General features: G+C 59.2%; 1 protein-coding gene across 1 annotated transcript; it reads left to right on the top strand.

The window, feature by feature from the left end:
* Positions 1–9,480: 9,480 nt before the first annotated feature.
* Positions 9,481–12,063, top strand: LOC308186990 (olfactory receptor 14C36-like). The gene has a single exon (XM_080609152.1). The coding sequence runs from the start codon at positions 10,928–10,930 to the stop codon at positions 11,849–11,851; it is 924 nt and encodes a 307-aa protein (XP_080465278.1). The 5' UTR covers positions 9,481–10,927; the 3' UTR covers positions 11,852–12,063.
* The last annotated feature ends 2,283 nt before the right edge of the window (positions 12,064–14,346 follow it).

The raw sequence follows: 14,346 nt of genomic DNA, 5'->3' as shown, positions 1-14,346 counted from the left end.
CTCGAGGTGGGGGTGGGGCACGAAGCAGAGCCCGCGGGCGTCGGGGGGCGGGGCCGGGCGGGGCCCCTCGGGGGCGCGCAGGAAGGGGGCAGCCGCGCCCAGCGCCTCCGTCATCTGGGGGGCGGGCGGGGCCATGCAAATGAGCCCGGCCCCATAGCCGGGGGGCGGGACCCATAGGGATGAGCCTTGCCCCATAGCGGGGGGGCGGGACCCATAGCTGGGGGGCGGGACCCATACCGCGGGGGGGGGACCCTTAGAAATGAGCCGTGCCCCATAGCGAGGAGCTGTGCCCCATAGGGATGAGCCCTGCCCCATAGCGAGGTGGTGGGACCCATAGCCAGGGGGCGGGACCCATAGAACCAGACTGTGCCCCATAGGGATGAGCCCTGCCCCATAGCGAGGAGATGTGCCCCATAGCGAGGGGGCGGGACCCATAGGAGTGAGCCCTGCCCCATAGAAATGAGCCCTGCCCCATAGCGAGCTGTGCCCCATAGCGTTACACCCCCCCCCACTATCTGATCCCCAACCCATGCACCCCCCACCCCATAGCACCCCCCCACCCCATAGCACCCCCCCAGCCCCATAGCACCCCCCCAGCCTCATAGCGCCCCCCCACCCCATAGCACCCCCCAGCCCCATAGCGCCCCCCCGCCCCATAGCACCCTCCGCCCCATAGCACCCCCCTGCCCCATAGCGCCCCCCGTGCCCCATAGCGTCCCCCCGCCCCATAGCACCCCCACCCCATAGCACCCCCCCACCCCATAGCGCCCCCCCCGCTCCATAGCACCCCCCCCGCCCCTTAGCGTCCCCGCACCTTCAGTCTCTGGGTCTGGCACAGGAAAAGGATCCGGATCTGTGGGGCTGGGGGGCGAGGGGCTGTGACCCACAGCGCCCCTCCCACCCCCCCGCGCCCCACATCCCCCCCGTGCCCCACAGCGCCCCACATCCTCTCCTGCGCCCCATAGCCCCCCCTCGTGCCCCATAGCGCCCCACAAGCCCCACGTCTCCCCTGTGCCCCATAGAACCCCCCCTGCTCCATAGCTTCCCAAATCCCCCCCAGGCCCTATAGCACCCCTCTGCCCCATAGCGCCCCACACACACCCCCCACATGCCCCATGGCAACCCCGTGCCCCATAGTGCCCCACATCCCTCAGCACCCCCCCTGCCCCATAGCACCCCATAGCGCCCCACATCCCCCCCATGCTCCATAGCACCCCCCCGCCCCATAGCGCCCCACATATCCCCACACTCTCCATAGCCCCCCCGTGCCCCACAGCGCCCCACCCCCCCCCGCACCCCCCTGCCCCATAGCGCCCCACACCCCCCTGTGCCCCATAGTACCCCCCTGCCCCATAGCGCCCCATATCCCATAGCCCCCCCCGTGCCCCATAGCGCCTCACACGCCCCCCACACTCCCCATAACACCCCTGTGCCCCATAGTGCCCCACACCCCCCCGCACTCCCCTGCCCCATAGCGTCCCATATCCCATAGCCCCCCCATGCCCCATAGCACCCCATACGCCCCTCACATCCCCTACATGCCCCATAGCACCTTCCTGCCCCATAGCGCCCCACATCCCATAACACCCTTGTGCCCTATAGCACCCCACACTCCTCTGTGCCCCATAGCACCCCACACGCCCCACATACCCTACATGCCCCATAGCACCCCCGTGCCCCACAGCACCCCATAGCGCCCCACAGCCCTCACCCACCCGCTGCTGCTCCACGCCAGCCCCGCCGCTGCCCGACAGCTTTTAAAGATGTGGGGCGGGGAGGGGGGGGGGAGGAGCCTTCACCCCCCAAATTCCTTAGGGGGGGAGGGGGAGAGGAGGGGAGGGGGGGGAAGGATCCCTGCCCCATAGCTGCCCCACAGCTGCCCCATAGCCCCCCAGGAACCCCCCTGCCCTATAACTCCCGTAGCGCGCTGGGTGCTCCGTAGCGCCCCATAAGTGCCCCATAAGTGCCCCACAAGTGTCCCATAGCTGCCCCATAATTGTCCCATAGCTGCCCCACAGCTGCCCCATAAGTGCCCCATAAGTGCTCCATAGCTGCCCCATAAGTCCCCCATAGCTGCCCCATAGCTGCCCCGTAGCTGCCTCATAAGTGCCCCATAAGTGCCCCATGGCTGCCCCACAGCTGCCCCTTAGCTGCCCCATAGCAGCCCAAGGTTGGGGGGGGGGGGGTCACGGGGGGGGCCCCGCAGCTGCCATGGGGATTTGCGGGGCTCCGGCCTGGCGGGGACTGGGGATTAATGGCAGCGCCCACGCGCCCCACGGCGTCCCCTGGGACTTGGGGGGGGGGGGGGGGGGGGGGCACGGGATGGGGATGCTGGGGGGGGCCGTCTGTGGGGTGGGGGCTATGAGGAAGGGACATATGGGGCAGGGGCTATGGGGCAGGATCCATGGGGCAGGATATATAGGGTAGGATCTATGGGGCAGGATCCATGGGGCAGGATCTATGGGGCAGGATCTATGGGGCAGGGATTGTCCTGGGGGCCTTATAAGGGGCTGAGCAGGATTTGTGGGGCAGGATCTATGGGGCAGGGACAAAGGGGCAGGATCTATGGGACAGTATCTATGGGGCAGGATCTGTGGGGCAGGATCTATGGGGCAGGATCCCCCTAACACCCCCCCCCACCACCACCCCCGGTGGCGGGGCCGCGGCTATTTCGGGGCCTCGTTATCGCCCGGCCCCGCCCCCCCCGGGGGCCACCGCTTTGTCCCCGCTTTGTGCCCGTCATCGGCCCCGGGTGGCACATTCCTGGGGGGGGGGGGGGGGTGGACACAGGGACCCATAGGGACACGCAGGGAACTATAGAACCCCATAGGGACCCACAGGGACCCACAGGGACCCATAGAACCCCATAGGGGACCCATAGAGCCCCACAGAATCCCATAGGGACCCATAGGGGACCCACAGGGAGACCCATAGCGACCCCACAGGGACCCATGGGTGCCTATAGGGACCCATAGAGACCCACAGAACCCTGTAGGGGACCCATAAAGACCCATAGAGACCCAACAGAGACCCATAGGCTGCCAGAGCCCCACTGCGCCCCATAGCAGAGACCCCATGGCAAACACTGAACCCCCTGGAGACCCATAGAACCCCACAACGACCCCATAGAGACCCTATAGAAACCCCATAGAGTCGCACAGAGGTCCCACAGAACTCCACAGCGACCCCATAGGGACCCCATAGGGAACCCATAGCGACCCCACAGGGACCCCATAGGGATCCCGCAGAGCCCCATAGAGACTCCATAAGGACCCCACAGAGACCCCACAGCGACCACATACAGACCCCATAGGGACCCCATAAACCACCCACAAGGACCCCATAGGAGCCCCAGAGGGACCCCATAGAGCACGCACAGGGATCCCATAGTGACCCCCTATATGGACCAATTAGGGACCCCGTAGAGACCCCATAGAGACCCCATAGGGACCCCGTAGGGACCCCACAGGGACCCCATAGGAACCCCTCAGAGACCCCATAGGGACCCCACAGAGACCCCATAAAGACCCCACAGAGACCCCATAGAGACCCCATAGGGACATTTAGAGCCCCATAGGGACCCCTATAAGTACCCCATAGAGGCCCCATAGGGACCCCTTAGGGACCCCAAATAGACCCCATAGGGACCTCACAGAGACCCCAGAAGGACCCCATAGTGACCCGCTACGGACCCAATAGGGACTCCATGGGGACCCCACAGGGACCCCTTGGGACATCACAGAGACCCGATAGGGACCCCATAGAGACCCCATAAGGACTCCATAGGGACCCCACAGAGACCCCATAGGGACCCCGTAGGGACCCCGTAGGGACCACGCAGAGAAGCCATAGAAACCGAACAGAGACCCCATAGAGACCGCATAGCGTGCCATAGAGACCCCATAGGGACCCCATAGGGACCCCAAAGGAACCCCTCAGAGACCCCATAGAGACCCCACAGGGACCCCAAAGAGACCCCATAGGGACCCCACAGGGACCCCATAGAGAAACCAGAGGGACCCTATAGGGACCCCGCAGAGCCCCATAGAGACCACATAGCGACCCCATAGAGACCCCATAGGGACCCCACAGGGACCCCCATAGGGACCCCACAGAGACCCCATAGGGACCCCGTAGGGACCCCGTAGGGACCCCATAGGAACCCCTCAGAGACCCCATAGAGACCCCACAGGGACCCCACTGGGACCCCATAGAGACCCCATAGGGACCCCAAAGAGACCCCATAGAGACGCCATAGAGACCCCATACGGACCTCGTAGGGACCCCATAGGGACTCCATAGAGATCCACTAGGGACCCATAGGGATCCGCAGAACCCCCTAAAGGCCCTTGAACCCCATAGAGACCCACAGATCCCTATAGAGACCCCATAGGGACCCCATAGAGACCCCATAGGGACCCACAGAGACCCATAAAACCCAATAGGGGACCCCACAGGGACCATAGGTGCCTATAGGGACACATAGAGACCCACAGAACCCTGTAGGGGACCCATAAAGACCCATAGAGACCCAACAGAGACCCATAGGCTGCCAGAGCCCCACTGCGCCCCATAGCAGAGACCCCATGGCAAACACTGAACCCCCTGGAGACCCATAGAACCCCACAACGACCCCATAGAGACCCTATAGAAACCCCATAGAGACCCACAGAGGTCTCACAGAACTCCACAGCGACCCCATAGGGACCCCACAGAGAGCCCTTAGGAACCCCATAGAGACCCTATAGAGACCTCACAGGGACCCCATAAGGACCCCACAGAGACCCCATGGTGACATTTAGAGCCCCATAGGGACCCCTATACGGACCCCATACAGGCCCCATACGGACCCCTTAGGGACCCCAAATAGACCACATAGGGACCTCACAGAGACCCCAGAAGGACCCCATAGCGACCCCCTACGGACCCAATAGGGACCCCACGGGGACCCCACAGGGACCCCATAAAGCAGCCATAAGGACCCCACAGGGACCCCTTAGGAACCCCACAGAGACGCCATAGGGACCCCATAGAGACCCCATAGAGACCCCACAAGGACTCTATAGGGACCCCATAGAGACCCCACAGGGACCCCGTAGGGACCATGCAGAGAAGCCATAGAGACCCAACAGAGACCCCATAGGGACCCCATAGAGCCCGCATAGAGCCCCATAGAGACCCCATAGGGACCCCATAGGGACCCCAAAGGAACCCCTCAGAGACCCCACAGGGACCCCAAAGAGACCCCATAGGGACCCCACAGGGACCCCATAGAGACACCATAGGGACCCTATAGGGACCCCACAGAGACCCCTTAGGGACCCCGCAGAGCCCCATAGAGACCACATAGCGACCCCATAGGGACCCCACAGGGACCCCCATAGGGACCCCACAGAGACCCCATAGAGACCCCACAGGGACCCCGTAGGGACCCCGTAGGGACCCCATAGGAACCCCTCAGAGACCCCATAGAGACCCTACAGGGACCCCATAGGGACCCCACAGGGACCCCATAAGGACCCCATAGAGACCCCATAGCGACCCCATACAGACCCCATAGGGACCCCACAGACCACCCACAAGGACCCCATAGGAGCCCCAGAGGGACCCCATAGAGCATGCACAGGCACCCCATTGGGACCCCATAGAGACCCCATAGGAACCCCTCAGAGACCCCATAGGGACCCCATAGAGCCCCACATCGACCCCATAGAGACCCCATACGGACCTCGTAGGGACCCCATAGGGACTCCTTAGAGATCCACTAGGGACCCATAGGGACCCGCAGAACCCCCTAAAGGCCCTTGAACCCCATAGAGACCCACAGATCCCTATAGAGACCCCATAGGGACCCCATAGAGACCCCATAGGGACCCACAGAGACCCATAAAACCCAATAGGGGACCCCACAGGGACCCATGGGTGCCTATAGGGACCCATAGAGACCCACAGAACCCTGTAGGGGACCCATACAGACCCATAGAGACCCAACAGAGACCCATAGGCTGCCAGAGCCCCACTGCGCCCCATAGCAGAGACCCCATGGCAAACACTGAACCCCCTGGAGACCCATAGAACCCCACAACGACCCCATAGAGACCCCATAGGGACCCCAAAGAGACCCCATAGGGACCCTGTAGGGACCCCATAGAGACCCCATAGGGATCCTATGGCGACCCCATTCAGACCCCATAGGGACCCCATGGGGAACCCACAGGGACCCCATAGAGACTCCAAAGGGACCCCATAGCGACACCACAGGGACCCCATAAGGACCCCGCAGAACCCCATACAGACCACATAGCGACCCCATACAGACCCCATAGGGACCCCATAGGGAACCCATAGAGACCACACAAGGACCCCATACGGACCCCCTGGAGACCCCATAGGGACCCCACAGAGACCCCAAAGAGACCCCAGAGGGACACCACAGGGACCCCATAGAGACACCATAGGGACCCTATAGAGACCCACAGGGACCCCTTAGGGACCCCATAGAGACCCTCTACGGACCCCATAGGGACCCTATAGAGCCCCATAGAGACCTCCTCAGGAACCCAATAGGGACCCCACAGAGACCCCATCGGAACGCGATAGGGACCCCACAGGGACCCCATAGCGACCCCTTAGAGACCCCATAGGGACCCCATAGGGACCCCATAGGGACCTCAAAGAGAACCCATACGGACCCCATAGAGACCCCATAGGGACCCCATAGGGACCCCATAGAGACCCCATAGAGACCCCATAGGGACCCCACAGGGACCCCATAGAGACCGCATAAAGCCCCATAGCGGCCCCACAGGGACCCCATAGGGACCCCATAGGAACCCCTCAGAGACCCCATAGAGACCCTACAGGGACCCCATAGGGACCCCACAGGGACCCCATAAGGACCCCACAGAGACCCCATAGCGACCTCATACAGACCCCATAGAAACACCATAGAGCACCCACAAGGACCCCATAGGAGCCCCAGAGGGACCCCACAGGGACCACATAGGGACCCCTTAGGGACCCCATAGAGCACGCACAGGGACCCCATAGGGACCCCTATATGGACCAATTAGGGACCCTGTAGGGACCCCATGGAGACCCCATAGGGACCCCATTGGGACCCCATTGAGACCCCATAGAGACCCTATAGGGACTCCACAGGGAAGCCACAGGGACTCCATAGAGATCCAATAGAGACCCATAGGGACCCGCAGAACCCCCTAAAGGCCCTTGAACCCCATAGAGACGCACAGTCCCTATAGAGACCCCATAGGGACCCACAGAGACCCATAAAACCCAATAGGGGACCCCATAGGGACCCATAGAACCCCATAGGGGACCCATAGAGCCCCACAGAATCCCATAGGGACCCATAGGGGACCCACAGGGAGCCCCATAGGGACCACACGGGGAGCCATAGGTGCCTATAGGGACCCATAGAGACCCACAGAACCCTATAGGGGACCCATACAGACCCATAGAGACCCAACAGAGACCATAGGGTGCCAGAGCCCCACAGCGCCCCATAGCAGAGACCCCATGGCAAACACTGAACCCCCTGGAGACCCATAGAACCCCACAAAGACCCCATAGAGACCCTATAGAAACCCCATAGAGTTGCACAGAGGTCCCACATAACTCCATAGCGACCCCATAGAGCCCCACAGGGACCCCATAGAGACCACATAGCGACCCCATAGGGACCCCATAGGGATCCCATAGGTACCCCATACGGACCCCACAGGGACCATAGGGACCCCATAGAGACCCCCTACGGATCCCATAGGGACTCTATAGAGCCCCATAGGGACCCCTTAGGGACCCCATAGAGACCCCACAGGGACCCCATAGGGACCTAACAGAGACCCCATAGGGACTCCACAGCATCCCACGGGGGCCCGCAGCGCCCCATAGAGACCCCATAGCGAACCCCATAGGGACCCCATAGAGACCCCATTCAGACGCCATAGGGACCCTATAGAGCCCCCTAGGGACCCCATAGGGACCCCATAGAGGCCCCATAGGGACCCGATAGGGACCCCACAGGGACCTCACAGAGAGCCCAAAGAGACACCATAGGGACCCCATAAAGACCCCATAGAGACCCCACAGCGACACCACAGGGACCCCATAGCGACCCCTTAGAGACCCCATAAGGACCCCACAGGGACCCCATAGGAACCCCACAGAGAATCCATAGGGACCCCATAGAGACCCCATAGGGACCCCACAGGGACCCCATAGCGACCCCATACAGACCCCAAAGTGACCCCATAAGGACCCCACAGAGATCCCATAGCGACCCCATACAGACCCCATAGGGACCCCATAGAGACCCCACAAGGACCCCATAGGGACCCCATAGAGACCCCATAGGGACCCCGTAGGGACCCCATACGGACCCTGTAGGGACCCCATAGATCACGCACAGGGATCCAACAGGGACCCCTATATGGACAAATTAGGGACCCCGTAGGGACCCCATAAAGACCCCACATGGACCCCATAGAGACCCTATAGAAACCCCATAGAGACCCACAGAGGTCCCACAGAACTCCACAGCGACCCCATAGGGACCCCAAAGAGACCCCACAGACAGCCCATAGGGACCTCACAGAGACCCCATTGGGACCCCATTGCAACCCCTTACGGACCCCATACGGAAACCACGGGGACCCTACAGGGACCCCATAGGGACCTCACAGAGTCCAGATAGGGACCCCATAGAGACCCCATAGAGCCCCACAGGGACCCCACAGAGAGCACATAGGGACCCCATAGGGACCCCATAGCGACCCCACAGGGACCCCATAGGGACCCCGCAGAGCCCCATAGAGACCCCATAGCGACCCCATACAGACCCCACAGGGACCCCATAGGTACCCCACAGGGACCCCATAGAGCACGCACATGGTCCCCATAGGGACCCCATAGGGACCCCACAGAGACGCCATAGAGAACCCACAGAGACCCCATAGGGACCCCATAAGGACCCCACAAGGACCCCACAGGGACCCCAAAGCGACCCCATACAGACCCCTTAGAGACCCCATAGGGACCTCACAGAGACCCCATAGAGACCCCATAGGGACCCCATAGGGACCCCATAGAGACCCCATAGGGACCCCATAGGGACTCAATAGAGACCCCACAGGGACCCCACAGGGACACCTTAGGGACCCCGCAGAGGCCCATAGAGACCCCATAGGGACCTCATAGGGACCCCATAGAACCCCACAGGGAACCCATAGCGACCCCATAGAGACCCATAGGGACCCCACAGGGGCCCCATAGGGACCCCATAGAGACCCCATAGAACCCCATAGGGACCCCACGGGGACCCCATAGGGACCCCTTAGGGACTCCGCAGAGCCCCATAGAGACCCCAGAGGGACCACACAGGTACCCCATAGAGACCCAATTTGGGACCCCATAGGGACCCAATAGAACCCCATAGGGACCCCACTGGGACCCCTTAGCAACCCCATACGGACCCTATAGAGCCCCATAGGGACCCCTATAGGGACCCTGTAGGGACTCCATAGGGACCCCATAGGGACCCCATAGGGACCCCATAGGGACCCTATAGCGACCCCACAGGGACCCCATAGAGACCCCTAGTGACCCCATAGGGACCCCACAGAGACCCCATAGGGACCCCACAGGGACCTCACAGGGATTCCACAGAGACCCCATAGAGACCCCATAGAGACCCCATAGGGACCCCTATAGGGACCCCATAGAGACCCCAAGCTCCAAGGGAGGCTGTGTCAGTGCTGGCCCTCAGGGGGACACTGCAGGAAACTTGCCTCTGACTTGGACTTGTTGAGAGATGTCTTCAATTGTCTCTCAGTGCCTGAGGTTCGTGGGCTCCTCAGCAGAGCCCCCCGAGGGGGGATTCCAATGCCTTGGGCTGGGCGTGTGGTGCTGAGCTGGGCCGGGCTCGTGGGACAGAGAGAGCTCGTGGCAAGAGGGCCCTGGTGCAGAGAGACAGCTGTGCCCAGGAGCAGCTCCTGTGCACAGCGCAGCAGGGCTGGGGGCTCTGACCGCAGGCACCCAGGCAGAAAGGGATTCCAGGCAGCCTGCAGGGTGCGGGCAGAGGAGAGCTGAGTGCAGGAGAAACCTTCACAGCCCTGCACACGGTAAGTCTCTGGCTGCAGGACAGTGCAGGGGAGGTTCCTGGAAGGGGCTCCTGGGTCCGGGTCGTCTCTGCCTGGCCAGGAGCTGCCAGGATGTCTCTCGTGGCTTGTGCAGTGTGAAGGAGAAAGTGCTGCAGGGCAGCCCTGGGCAGAGGAAGGGCAGGGCAGGGGCTGCCTGCAAAGAGAAGGCACTTTCTGCAGTCTCTGCCTGTTTTTCCTGCTCTGATTCTGGGGCAGGCTCTGTGTTGAGTGGTTGGATTTGCACAGGTGACTGAGCTTCCACTGCCTTGAACTGAGACCTAAGCAGGTTAGTGACGAACCTCAGAATATCCCCTCCCTTCTCTCTACTTACAGACTGCACCAGGGTTTTTCTGTGCTGTTCTTTAGTACCTGCAGACAAGGAGGTGTAATTTTTTAGCACAGCCTCTGAGTGCAGCCATCCCACACCTGAGTGCTGCAAGCAACCAGCAGCTGGGCACCAGGGGATGGACAGAGCAGCCCTCCTGGACGTGACCTCTGGCTGAGGTGTGCCGCCACAGCAACAACATTTACCACTGCAGTGGAGCAGAGGTGGCGGGTTGGGGGCTGATGGGCTGAGGTAGCTGCTAAGTACGGGACACTCAGGAAGCACAAAGCAGGGCTACAACCAGGGAGAGACACAAAGGTAACCCTGAAAGAAACATGATGTGAAGGCTTTAATGAGGAAAGAAATGAGTATTGCTCAGGGAAATTTCCCCTAACAGTCAGTATTTTTTCTTCTTTGCAGTGCCCTTGATGAAGGGCAGGAAATGCCCAACAGCAGCTCTGTGAGCGAGTTCCTCCTGCTGGCATTCGCAGACACGTGGGAGCTGCAGCTCCTGCACTTCGGGCTCTTCCTGGGCATCTACCTGGCTGCCCTCCTGGGCAACGGCCTCATCCTCACCGCCATAGCCTGCGACCACCGCCTCCACACCCCCATGTACTTCTTCCTCCTCAACCTCGCCCTCCTCGACCTGGGCTGCATCTCCACCACTCTGCCCAAAGCCATGGCCAATGCCCTCTGGGACACCAGGACCATCTCCTATCAGGGATGTGCTGCACAGGTCTTTTTCTTTCTCTTCTTTATATCAGCAGAATATTTTACTCTTACTGTCATGGCCTACGACCGCTACGCTGCCATCTGCAAGCCCCTGCACTACGGGAGCCTCGTGGGCAGCAGAGCTTGTGCCCAGATGGCAGCAGCTGCCTGGGGCAGTGGCTTTCTCAATGCTGTCCTGCACACGGCCACTACCTTTTCCCTGCCCCTCTGCCAAGGCAATGCAGTGGACCAGTTCTTCTGTGAAATCCCCCAGATCCTCAAGCTCTCCTGCTCAGATGCCTACCTCAGGGAAGTTGGGGCACTTGTGTGTAGTGTTTCTTTAGTCTTTGGCTGTTTTGTTTTCATTGTTTTTTCCTATGTGCAGATCTTCAGGGCAGTGCTGAGGATGCCCTCTGAGCAGGGCCGGCACAAAGCCTTTTCCACGTGCCTCCCTCACCTGGCCGTGGTCTCCCTGTTTATCAGCACTGCCATGTTTGCCTACCTGAAGCCCCCCTCCATCTCTTCCCCATCCCTGGACCTGGTGGTGGCAGTTCTGTACTCGGTGGTGCCTCCAGCACTGAACCCCCTCATCTACAGCATGAGGAACCAGGAGGTCAAGGATGCCTTGGTGAAACTTACGACTAGATGTGTTTAAGAATCAATAAATTGCCCCTCTCCTTTTGCATGTAGCACATAATATCAACTATAACAGAAACAAGAAATCTGTAAATTTTTGTTGCTGTTGATGTTAGTTAATATTCCAGGATTTTCTTAATTTAGCCCATGTTGCCCAGTGATATATCTTTATTTGTCCCTTTTCTATTTCTGTCTGTGTTGTGTTTGCAGCTCAGAGATTCTGTATACAAGGAGCCCGTCTCTCTGTGAACATATACAAAATATAGGAGGCTGCACTGCCTTCCTTGTCTGATGTCCCACCTGTGAGACCTGGTCTGGCTCTGCAGATCCCTCCTAAGGGGGGATCTCCTCCGGCACTGCCTGAAGGCTGAGGCCTTCCTGCAAAGCTGCTGTCAAGAACAAGCCCCAGGAAGAGGCTCCAAAGGGGCACGATGCTTTGCTTCTTTCCACGGGGTCTCGGTGTGGTGAGAGCACAGACCCAGCATGGATTCTCAGGGATTTGGGGCTGGTTCAGAGGTTCCCTGTTAGCTGCCAGTGCCCTCAAGTTGATGAATGTTCCCATTTCCTAGGCACTGGGGCTCTACGGCACACGATGGGGCTGATGGCTGACAGCACCTCCCAGGACTGCAAGTAACTGGCTCCTGTGTCTCTGAGAGGCTGGGAGTCCAGCAGCAATGCCACGGGCTTGAAGGATCACAACCTGCTCACATCTCCCTGGGCAGGTCCTGGGCCATAAAGGGGGTGTTTTGTAGGTGTGGTATTAGGAGCTCAGAGGTGCCTCAGAAATTCCTAATCCAGTCCTGAGTGAATATCTCTGAAGAGGATTGTGAGTTGAGCTCTTTCTGAAGTAGCCGGCAGGTCATCCCTTGGCTCCTGGGATCCTGGGATCTGTGCCTTTAGGCTCACATCTGCCAGGGTCCATGATAGGGCAGCAGAAGGCACCTGCTTTGCACACAGGTTGTGAGATCCTCTCTTCCTAAGTACCTGGTAGGCCCCATAGAGGAAGAGGTCTTGGGCAGGGGTTGTCATGTCAGAAGTTTCAGCTTTTGCCTAAAGTCATCCTGACTTGGGACGACACAAAGCTGGGAGGAGTGGCCGATACCCCAGAGGGCTGTGCTGCCATTCAGAGGGACCTCGGCAGGCTGGAGGGCTGGGCCGAGAGGAACCTCATGAAGTTCAGCAAGGGCAAGTACAGGGTCCTGCGCCTAGGGAGGAATAACCCCAAGCACCAGTACAGGCTGGGGGGGGGGTGACTGTCCTGGTTTCCGCTAGGATGGAGTTAATTTTCCTCCTAGTAGCTGGTACAGTGCTGTGTTTGGGATTTAGGATGAGAATAATGTTGATATCACACTGATGTTTAATTGTTGCAGAGCAGTGCTTACACCAGGCCAAGGACTTTTCGGCTTCTCGCTCTGTCCTGCCCGCGAGCAGGCTGGGGGTGCAGCAGGAGCTGGGAGGGGACAGACCCAGGACAGCTGACCCAAACTGGCCAAAGGGGTATTCCATACCATCTGGCGTCATGCTAAACAATATATAGGGGTGGCTGGCTGGGGTGGGGGGCCGGCTGCTCGGGAATAGGCTGGGCATCGGTCAGCGGGTGGTGAGCAATTGCATTGTGCATCATTTGCTTCATACACATTATTATTATTATTATCATTATTATTATTATTATTATTATTATTATTATTATTATTATTATTATTACTAGTACTAGTACTAGTACTATTAGTATTACTACTATTATTATTATTACTATTATAACTATTACTATTATTATCCTTTCTTTTGTGTCCTAATAAACCCTTTCTATTTATCTCAACCCACAAGTTTTCATTTCTTTCTAATTCTCTCCCCCATCGTAGAGAGGGAGAGGGAAGAGTGAGCGAACCTCTACAATGATTTCGTAGAGGTAAGAGGCTTCAGGTAATGTTGATGCTGCTTTAACACTGAATTGAAACATTGATACAAGGCCGTTACCCAATTTTAAAGAGTAACCTAAATCCCTAAACCTAAATGCTACTCCAACACCCTGACAGGAATCCACTAGTCTAAAGCTTAAACTCAAAGTATTCCATGAAGCAAAACTCAGCCCATAGCCCTTTGCCTTTGCCTTCACTCTTGTGCTCACCCTAATCCCTGCCTTCAACGCTAGCATTAAAATCCTCTATTAAACCTAGACTTCTAGGCAGACGTAGAACAAAAACCTATTCCACAAAGCTTGCCCATAACCTAACCACAGACCTGACACCCTAAGCAGACCAACACATTTGCTAAATTTCTAACCCAGAAAAGTGAGCCCTAGTCCCAAAGAGACAAGAGAGGTCAGCTCTGCCTCAGGATCTCCTGCCCCAGCAGGAGGAATGTGACTGGGGCAGTGACTGGGAGGTCACTTCTGTCTCTGCAGCTGATAGGGCAGCAGCAGGAACGTGTCACGCAAAGGGACTGTGAGGTCCCTTGTGTCTGGAGGTGGCAGGTCACCCTTGGCTTCTCCCTGGGATGTGCACTTTGGGGCTG

This window comes from Anser brachyrhynchus, assembly GCF_964034855.1.
Source record: "Anser brachyrhynchus genome assembly, contig: SCAFFOLD_56, whole genome shotgun sequence".
In the NCBI taxonomy this organism is placed as follows: Eukaryota; Metazoa; Chordata; class Aves; order Anseriformes; family Anatidae; genus Anser; species Anser brachyrhynchus.
The sequence above is the reverse complement of the archived record's forward strand: the minus strand, read 5'-3'. Positions and strand labels throughout refer to the sequence as shown.

What these genes read in the sequence shown, in the direction of transcription:
- LOC308186990 (XM_080609152.1), top strand. Translation starts at nt 10,928, where the DNA reads ATGCCCAACAGCAGCTCTGTGAGCGAGTTCCTCCTGCTGGCATTCGCA.